This window comes from Pundamilia nyererei, unplaced genomic scaffold (genome assembly GCF_000239375.1).
Source record: "Pundamilia nyererei isolate P.nyererei 1_Seehausen unplaced genomic scaffold, PunNye1.0 scaffold00030, whole genome shotgun sequence".
NCBI lineage: Eukaryota > Metazoa > Chordata > Actinopteri > Cichliformes > Cichlidae > Pundamilia > Pundamilia nyererei.
In genome coordinates this window covers 211,549-222,492 of record NW_005187431.1, presented here as the reverse complement: position 1 = coordinate 222,492, position 10,944 = coordinate 211,549, and the positions used below count along the sequence as shown (strand labels likewise).

General features: G+C 38.9%; 1 protein-coding gene across 2 annotated transcripts in view; it reads right to left on the bottom strand.

The window, feature by feature from the left end:
• vps50 (VPS50 subunit of EARP/GARPII complex) overlaps positions 1-10,944 on the bottom strand; it is a 116,462-nt gene that overhangs the window by 14,364 nt on the left and 91,154 nt on the right. For both annotated transcript variants that reach the window (XM_005728723.1, XM_005728724.1), the window contains one exon: positions 3,052-3,200. In XM_005728723.1, coding sequence (XP_005728780.1) covers positions 3,052-3,200 — 149 coding nt within the window. The remainder of the gene's footprint in view (positions 1-3,051; positions 3,201-10,944) is intronic.

The window sequence follows — 10,944 nt, the reverse complement described above, 5'->3', positions numbered from 1 at the left end:
CATGCACACTCACTGGACCTTTTGTTTGGTTCACCTTGCAAATATCTGTTTTGACGCCACTTTGACTCCAGAACTAATTCTTCATAGCCCAGATTCAACAAAGTGCTGCAAACATTCCTCAGAGGATTTGCAGATTTGTCAACAGAACATCCATAATGTGAATCCCCCATTCCGCTACATCCCAAAGGTGCTCTATTGGATTGAGATCAGGTGGCCATTTGAGTACAGTAAACTCCTTCTCGTTTAACATTTGTGTGTTCAGAGATGCTATTCTTCTTCTCATTATTTCATTTACCGTTGCCTTCCTATCAGGTTGAAGCAGTCTGGCCATCCTCCTCTGACCTATGACATCAACAAGGCATTTTCACCCAGAGAACTGCCGCTCACTGGATATTTTTCTTCCAGACTGTCTCTGTAAACCCCAGAGATGATGGTGTGGGAAAATCCCAGCAGATCAGCAGTTTGTGAAATACTCCGAGCAGCCAGTCCGTCACATACTAAGTCACTTGCATGGTATGATGCATTGTGTAATCAGCAGATTCGATATTTGTATTAAAAAGCTGTTAAATAGTTGTACCTTAAAAGGGGCCAGTGAGTGCATCTGTGTCATTATTCTTCTAATAGACTCTTGCGGCTATAAATTGAATTTTCTTTTAGATAGGGCGCTTAGGAAAAAAAGATAAATTGCATTCAATTTGCATATTATTAACATCCAAACCCAAACAGAAACCTTTATTTTAAAGCATTATTTAATGTTAATAAATTCACACTAGTTTGGACACTGTATAAAAACAGAATGCATTGATTTGCAAATCCCATAAACCCACATTTTATCAACAACAAAACACAGAAAATATATCAAATGCTTAAAGTGACAAAATGCACCATTTAAAAAAAAAAAAATTAGCTTGTCTTGAATTCGATGCCAGCAGCACTTCTCAAAAAAAGCTGGGATAGAGGCCACGTTTACCACCGTGTAGCATCCCTTCTTTTAAAAATAGTCGTCATCAAAAACATCTGGAATCTGATGAGAGCAGCTGCTGGACTTTTAGGAGAGGAATGTTATTCCAGTCTTGTTTGGTAAGATTCAAAATACTCAAAACTCCTGGGTCTATACCGTATTTTTTGACATATGACGCTCCAAATGTTTTCAGTTTGTGAACGGTCTGGACTGCAGGCAGGCCACCTCACTCCCCACTCTTCTACTATGAATTCCTGCTGTTAGAATAACTGCAGTATGCAGCTATTACTGAAATACACATGATTTCCGAGCTCATCTGGATGGGAGCATATGTTTTTTTAAAGCTTGTATGTATATCTTTCAGCACTGATGGTGCATTTCCAGATGTGCAAGATGCCGATTCCATACGTGCAGATACACCCCAATACTATCAGACGCCCAGGCTTAAAGTGAGCACTGATAAGAAGCCAGATGGTCCCTCCTCTCTTTAGTCCTTACGATGTACCATCCATGTTTTCCTAAAAGAATTTCAAGTTTCAACTCATCTGAGCCCAGAACAGTTTTCCACTTTGCCTCAGTCTATTTTAAATCATCTTAGCCCAAAGAAAACAGATTTCTCCAAATGCTCTGAATCTTTTATTGATATTATCTACTGCTGATCTTTAAGTCTTCATAATTTTACATCAAGGAAAGTGAATCTAAAACTGTTCTACAAGGCTTTTTTGCAATATTGGTGAACCTCTGCCCATTTTTATTCTTGGCATCTCAGAGACGTTCCCTATATACCATCATGTTACAGCCCTGTTGGCAAATAAGCTGCAAAATGTTCCTCCAACTCTTTCTTTTTAGTACCACGCTGTTAAGAAGTGTAGCTGCTTTGTGGGTTGGTGAGATTTGCAAATCACTGCATTCTGTTTTTACTTACGTTTTAAACACCGGCCCAACTTTTTTTGGATGGGTGCGTAAAAGTACCAGAGAGAAGATATTTTTTTTGTGTCCGTTTGTTTTCATAGAGCAATGAAAATCGCATTAAGGTGAGCTGGAACAGCTTGTGTTTACCTCAGCAACATAATCATGTGCTGTGGAGGGAATAATAAGAAGAAAGCACACACTGCACTTCAGAGTCACGCTTGTATAGATGCAACACCTGACCAGCAGCATAGAGAATGAACAACCGATGGTCAGTTTGCTGAGCTTTTATCTTTGATTCTTCTCACACATGATTGCTGTGTCCACTTTCTTTTCTCTCCCAGAGATTTTGTTTGAAATGGGACAGGCTGAGGATGCTAAAAACACACACAAACTGTGAGCTGTCTTTTCTAAAAACACTATTTTTAGATCAAAAGCATAAAAAATAAAACCCGACCACCAACGCCCTCAACAATTTCTCGCAGTTTTGCACAGAATAAGTCTGCTTTGGTCCTTTAAACTTTACCTACACTAAACACTTTAGCCGTTTTGCTTTCATTCTTCTTCGGATCTTGTTGCCTGCCTCCAAAACACGAAACCCTTTTTGTGAGCGAGTGTAAGCCTACTCAGCGTTCTGGCAACAGCGCTGTCAGAGCCTTTGGTTTACAAGACTTTCATTATGAAGCTGTTGTTGTACAGCGCAGACCTCTGAGGGCCCAAGTGCTGTCAGCACTGATGATAGCTTGACCTAATTATGCACGGGGGCACCAGTGTGTAGTGTGAATGTAACAGAGTAAGACAGAGAGGGAGGGAAAAAACAGAGTAGAGGAGTACAAAAATAAACTGGTTACTGAGTGACTGATTGAGAGAGTTTAAAACATATCAAATTAGAGAAAGGAAATGATTTTGGGGGCGCTAAAATGTGTTGCTGTGTGTGCAGGAACACAACGCAGGCAGGGCTAATCTTTGCCGGCCAGTGTGTGGAAAACTGTGTAATGACATTATTGCCATCCTGACACGAGGCAGTGAGCGAGAAGCGGCCTCTATAACTTGATCAAACAGAGTGCTTTGATGTACATAACTGTCACGTTACATCGCGCTGCCAGGATACACAAGCGATGACATAAAGCACGCACTAATGTCAATGTAATGTAAGGAATACTTTAATGTAGTGTGCTTACAGAGACTCTGTGGCCACCACCCTTTGTGCCAGCCCGTAGAGAGTCCCGCTGTTAGTGAGGACCACCAGCTGGCTGAGATGGGGGCTGGGCACCTTCTCCTTCCTGTCCTCTGCTGGGCCATGCACCCCTGCGTTCTCCCCGACAGCCTCCTGAAAGAAACACAGGTGGACTTTAGAAAACTAACACGAAGGAAACATTGTAATATCACTTGAAGCAGAGGGAAGCGCAATCATTTCCCTGCTAATCTCTCTCTCAGTGTATGTCGTCCTGCGATCACTTTAACATTTAATCTAACATAAGAGCAGTTCAGATGCATCGTCTAAAGTGCAATCAACTTTGAGGGACCCGGTCACAGCCGAAGCCCACACACAGTAAAGTTCTGCTGACCAAACACTCCTGAAGCGGCAGCATTAATCGTTCTGATACATTCTAACACTCCATTTATCACTCATTTTATCCTTTCAATCGAAAAACTACTGAAAGAGAAATAGAAAGGTTTCAACCCGGCTCTCTTCCAATCAATCACAATAATCAGCATCTGCATGAAAAACAATAAAGTAATGTCTTGGTGGCGTAATGTATTATGTTGGCACACAGAGCTTTGTACTCTGTGACTGCAAAGCCCCCTGAAACAGCTTCTGGCAGATCAATAGTAATCATGCAGGTAATGAACAAATGGGAGCCATTAATGCTGCACCGTATCGTCCACTACCGGCCAGTGCAGTCTGGGTCTAATATCGTGTACGAGCACTCCTATTCCAGAAGAGCGGTGGAAAGCTTTTATAACCGAGGTCCTGCCAAGTATCCAGAGTAGAGACAAACTGTTGTAGCATGAAGATTAATGAGTAAAAGTAAAGCAAATGGTTACATCACTCCTACGTGGTCCAAAAAAAGATGGCAAGAATTTGTGAAATGTCAAATCCTGCCTGATAAAAGACCTTCATGCCACTACTTTATTATCACTGATAACAGATGAAAAACATTCAGTAACAGCAGACAAATAACCATTTCTGAAATGAAACAGTGTTTTACACAGAGTGACGTGCTCCGTATTAAAATGCCAGCAGCGGCTAAAATGGGCTATAACAGCTCGGCGTACGCACTGCTGCAAAAATGCACAGAATGCAGCTCTGTGGACAATTTATGACTCAGACAAGCAGGAGCTATGCTGTCTCCCTCAAAGTGATAACTTCAACCTTTATACAACCTCCAACTTATCTCTCCGCATTCAATCAAACGCGCAGTGTTGCCAAAATCATCATCGGTCTGAAATTGACTCGGGGAGATTAACAGTTGATCTATATTATTTTACAGCAGTGGGGATCTAATGGTTTCCCTGCGGAGACTGCAACACATCGCGGGAGCGGCTCGAAATAAACACGATTGAATTTAATTGAATACTTCTCAGCGCAGATGGTGAAATTAAATAAGCCTTCAGTAACTAGGTAAGGCTAAAGTTACTCATTACGTCTTTGTTAGAGATTAAAAGATCGGATAAAGTTTTCCCTGAATTATTAAACCTGAGCTCAAATTGGACTACAAACGAAAAAAAAATATGACTATTAACATTTTTGTTGCATATTTCACAAACGGCATATTTTCTTTTTCTTCTGTAAGCAACCAAAACACTTAAAAAAACAGAAGAAATAATGCACACTGATATTTAGTCAGCCAAGGGCTTTCTTTACTTTGTCAAAAGGCTGCAGAGCGTTCACCAAAGCAGCCACACTTTGGCCTAATACAGCTGTGAATGCAGTTATTCTAAACTCGGGGAATCGGAAGAACAATTTGAGCCCCAAGTTAAAGATGCAGTCCTCGTTTACTGAGTCATTTAATCACACATTTAATTTAGTTCCTTGAAGGGTTGATACGCATTAATTACTCTTTTTTAAATTATGGCTGTCCAAGGCTTTTTACAATGCACAGAAATGCTTCACAAATTTATAAGTTTCTTTTATATTTACTGGGAAAATAAACTGAATTCCCATTTTAACACACAAATTTGAGCCAGCGCACTGGACTTGTCTGAGAAGTCACAAAGTAGTCAAGCATAAAATTCAACCACTGAAAGTAATTTTTAAATAACTTGAGGTTTAGTTGTTTGTCTGCTTTCATCATTTTGATTAAAGACCACCATAAAACACAAAAAAGGACATTGATAAACACCAGTACTATTAATTGAGGCTAAACCTTACACTGGGAGGGGTCTAATAAATGTTTTAAGCACTATATGCTGAGAAAACTCAGTTTCACATGCTTAGTCATGAGTTACAATTTTTTGATCTACTAAATCTGCTTTAAAAAGATACAAAGGCGTCTCGAACACTGCAAAGGGTTCAAGTCGCCACAATGAGCACAGCTGTCAGCATTTTAAACACGTCCCTGCACATAAACATGACAAACGTGTAATGGTTATGGAGTTCATCCAGAAAGGCCATTACTGCCCTCTTCAAACTACAGCAAATGACGTTAACATTTGGAACGGGATCATAGCAAAATAAATAAATAAATGTTTCGCTGCAGTGGCCAGCAGCCATTTGTACGTGTGAGGTTGCCAGATCCTACAGGAACTTGCACACAAACATGCAAACGCAATAAATATTCCCAGAAAATCAAATGAAAACTATTTGTGCGGTTGTTCTTGTCATTTTCTTTTGTAACAGCAGATCTTATCATATCAGCAGCTGGTTGGACACTATGGTCAAAACGCGCCTCTTTACAAATGCAGCTGCTTTCTCTTTGTGGAGTGTTGGAGCTTTAGAATTCAAGCTCTTTCACTTGTTTCTTCTTTTATATCTGCGTCTGCAGTGTTGGGAAAGCTGTGCTTGCTGTGGGGGGGATGGTGCCTAAAAGGATCTTCGGTACAAAGAAGTGGGGTAAAAAACACCTCTTTATATGTAAGATAGCCTAACAGAGAGAAGTGGGCAGCATGAGGACTTTTGCCAGTCAGCAAAAAACAAATCCACAGGTTTACCATGAATAAGAACATTACAGTGCTACATTACAGTTGTATACAAGAACTGTACATTGTCCTTTGAATGAATAAAATAAATCTCAAGCTGCATTAGTTTGACATTAAAGCAAAGTTTGGTTTGGTCTATTTTTAATGACGCTACATGACGCTTGACCTTTCGTTTGTTGTGCCTTTTCAGCATAAAAACAGGCTTCTGAAAGACATTTGGGAGAGAAGTTGTGTTTCCTTTCCAAATTCATGCGAGTCTGCAGGGATCCTCCAGGTAAAAGCAAAAAGCTGGGCTGAAAAGAAAAATGTGGTGGGCGGGAAAGGACAAACACAACATCGATGACATTTAGGAATTTATGCGTGTGGTTTTCAGAATCTACAGCACAAATATAATCAGAGACGTGGAACAAACTTGGGGAAATCTCACTAGGGTTTAGGGTAAAATGTGCAAAAAAAAAAGTCTTGCCTGACCCCCTAATGTTTACTGGTTTCTAAGCGAAATGCTTACCCTATTATTATTACATGTTTACAATAGCAGCAGCATTTGATTGTGTGTAAGAGCAAGAAACATGATATCCCAGTGTTATTGCCCTTTGGTAGCCTTGAATATTTCAATCCATTGTTAGGGATAAACATGCAAATTATGTCTGATGCTTAGGAAATCATTTAGCGTGACAATGTAATGGATACAAACAGATGCATATAATCAAAAGGCATCTGCCATGTTTCCAGACAACAGGAAGCTCCTTGTCGTACTGAACCGCTCTGTCACAGAGCTACGACTCAGACACAGTAATACGTGAGGATGTTAGCAGCTGCTGCATTTATCAGAAAACAGATAAAAATACAACTTAAAGATATGAAGACATCAACCCTTCAGTCATCATTACGGACCTACTGTAATCAGCTGTTGTGTAACTTGCATTTTATTTGATACGCTCGGAGATAAAAACCACAAAAACAATGATCTCTTCACTTTTATGATGGCACTCAAAATGACAGACAGACAGATAAAAGCAAAGTAACACCATGTGCCTGCTGCATTGCCAAGTATGAGAGAAAGAATGCCATATTGGACAAATTAAGAGTCAGTGATAGATTTTTCAACGTCATACGAGGGGCTGAAGGACGGAGGGCGGGCGGCGCTTAGCTGGATCTTTCCATATAGCGTGACTTATAGTGAAGAGGTCATACTTCATTTGATTCATATCCTGCAGCTGCTGAAGGCATTTAGGAGGAGTTTAGATATTTCTCTGATGTTCCACTGAGACAAATAGTGAAACTGCATTTTCATAATGAAGTTCAGAGTGTAGATGATGTAGACCAGGAGTACTCTGCTCTGCCTGGGGGCCACTTTTGCAAAATGACGCCAGGCCAGGAGCCCGTTAAAACGATATTTACCCAAAATCAATAAGTAGTACAAATTCCATTACTCACCTCAACCTATTAACTACATTAACTTGGGACAAGGAAACAACTATGCACATGTGGCTGATAAATATTATATTTTTCTGCATTTAGCAGCTAATTATGCATCTAAATTACTAACGCTTTGAAAGTGTTCAAACAAAAATTATATCTGGATACCCTTCAATGAATTTTCTTTAGAGATTTAATAAATAAGCCAACATGGGATGGTGGGCCTGATTTGGCTGGTGGATCATTGGTTGATTATCAATCAATATAGAAATAAGTTTTGATTATTTTCACCATTTACTATAGTGGTGAATGGGATTTTCTGGCATACTAATCATAAAGACCAGTATTTGCAATGGAAATATTACTTTAATTAAAAATCAGCAACTACGACAACCTAAAAAATGTGTCATTGGGGAAAAAATAAGAAAACCAAATAAGTAGTCTATCTAGTTAGTAAACTGTCTAAATAAACACAATGACTTTACTGGACTTTGGGTTTTAATAGCATTTTAATATTTAAAATGCAAAAAAAAATTTGATAAATTATGCAATTTTGGAAAAAAGGTTACATTTTTATCTCAGTCTTACTATAATACAGCAAGACTTAGTGGCACACAGGTGCATGCAAGGCCCTTAGAAGTTCTTATCTACATCACATATTATGATACATATACATAAGAAGGGATCATTTTAGCCCAGTGGCAGGTATGAAAAAAATTTATTAAGAAAAACACCTTATAAAAGCTTCCCATCATTTCCATTTCATGTGTAATGCTTTATTTATATCCACTATTATAAATATACTATGATGTTGCCTGGCAACCACCTAAGGATGCACTAGAACAACATTTATAAAGTAAAATTTGAGCATGTACTCCTGTAACTACTGCATCCAAATCCCCCAAATGATCAGAAAAATGTTGAATAATATCCAATTAATCATAACAATATTTTAGAAAGAATTTAAAATCAAAACAATAAACATATTTGGAACATGGCTGATGGTTTTGAGTATTAGATTGCATTAGATAGACGCCAGTGTAAAAAAGAATAATAAATATATAAATAAATAAGATTAAAAAGGACTTTTGGAGGAAGTAATTGAAATATTTTCACTCTTTTTTTGTACATTTTACTAAATGACTAATTTATTGTTCTTCTCCTCCACTATGAGAAAAGAAAAGAAAGGATTGGACAAATCAAAAATAAAAACGAATCGCGTACTTGCTGGTTGCATTAAGTTAATTATAAAAACCATCTGAATTTATCTCTCCGTGGAGAAAAAAGAAAGTGTTGTGAGGATCCAAGCATGGTGAAACAGCTCTGCTGTGAAAGCCTGAAATTGCATTTACTGCAGTTGTCACAGCAGTCTCAAAGTCAGAGCCAAAGGCTGAGTACACAATGTTCACTGAGAAGAAGATCTTCACAAAGCACACAACTTTACAGAGGACATTTTTGCATTTCCCGAGGCAGCGTTCTTTCTATACAGCTGACATCAGTTTGGTAAGAAAATGCGCTTGTTTTCGTTTTTCAGCGTGAAGACATTTATCTGAGTGTGCTAATGTAAATGATCGTCGAGCTCTGACTGTTTAACCTGGGAAACTGGAACACAACAGGCAAATATACCATTAATCAGAGCAGTAAGTGCTGGCAAACAATGAAAGACAAACGCTGCATGGAAAGTTATTTCCACTGCAAGTCTAGACCATTTTGTCACAGTGATCACTGTTAGCCCTCCATCTACACAGCCCAGCTGTACAATAGCTATGGCAGGGGTGGGCTGAGCCCATCAGAACGGGCGTCTTGCCCACCAAATCAGACTTTAGAGGGAAAAAAAGGGTTTTCGTCAGTCAGTGCTAAAAGAGGCATATAAACTTATGACTGTGTGGGCACCTTACAGCTTGCATACTCAAGTCTCACACTGCCCTCTTAACGTGATCTGATTTACATATAAATAACATTCAGAGGAAGCAGACAGCTGTCCCTTAAGTCAAGGCAGCAAATAAAGCGCACACACATTAAACTACTAAAAATAAATAAATGGCATCTTTTAATAGATATCAAACTCTAACGTATTCAAATCAGTATTTGTGTTTCATTTTGGAGTTCCTGTTTACCCGTTGTAGCAGCTTTTGTGCTGGTTACACGTGTCGTGATGCTCTGGCTAAGCTAACGTGTTTCACATTCACTAAAAATGCTCATTTTGTTAAATGCGTCTGAGATTTTCCCTTATATGTAATTTTTCTAAATAGCTGCAGGACGCTGAGAAAGAACCCGCGAGCATGCATTAGCGTTTCAATCTGATGTGTGTTATGACGTTAAAATGTTATACTGTGTCCTTTTTGCAGTCTGCCTCTTTCCAAACTCCAAAATAATCTGTGCTTCTCTTTCAGAGGATAAATGTCTGGATTCATGCAGGGACTGATGTTCTTCAGCCTGTGAGAAAACCATCTTACAGCTGCTACATGCTGCTTGGAACAAATTAGTGTTTTAAAGATTAGTTTAGTCAAGACTTTATGTACTGTGCTTATTTTTCACATCTCAGAGAGAGAAGACGCCATCATTTGAACTGGGACTGAAACCACCAACCCGTGGGATACTTGTCAGCTGCTCTAACTTCGGGTTTTTGTCTCGCTCAAGTTGCTCACTTATTATTTCTAGCTGCCGGGCTTATATGACTCATCTTACAGCATTGCTCACAAACACTGTATTGTGACTTACCAAAGGAACGATCTGTCGTCAGCATGCAAACCACCATCAAACATTAAAATGCAAGATTTGAAACAGCTATCGCCTGTCAGATAATTTATTGGTGAGTTTATGTGAGGAACAGTGAAATGTTTTCCAAATAAAAGAAAAAATGCTTATATAACCATATTTGCAAAAATCACAGCGTGTAATAGGCACAGATTTCTTAATAAAGTCAACCAACAAGCATACAGGACCTTTTAACACTGGTGAAAGCGGCATTAAGCACTCCGCTCACGCCCACTAGCGATCACCACTGCAAAATGCAGTTTTTTATTACCATAAAGAGCCGAAAAGGGAGCTGGAATTTTGTCAAAACTGTCCTCTAATTAATTTTTAGAAAGAGTTATTCAATGCACATTCCTCAGCTCAATTAAATTAATCTACTGTACATGAACAGACTGTTTGAGTAATGAGCCCTGAATATTTTCATCTAACAGTTTGGGCAATCTAAGCAATTATTCAAATTATTTTAATCAGGACAACTGTAGCAGGAGGTCTTTGTTGATAACAAAATAATTAAGAACTCCCTTGGACTTGCACCTGAAGGAAATGTGGCCTAGTTTAACTTTGGTGGTTCAGACACAAACCAACAACAGAGAACGAGGAACAGTTGACAGAAATCGAACAAAAATAAGATTCTGAGATCAGTTAGATAGATGTTCACTAATACAATCGCCAACATGTCACAGTCTTACCTGCACCTCTGCAATGTTGCCTAAATAGTCTCAGTTAACCGTAATATGAGATCTTGTCACTCAGAC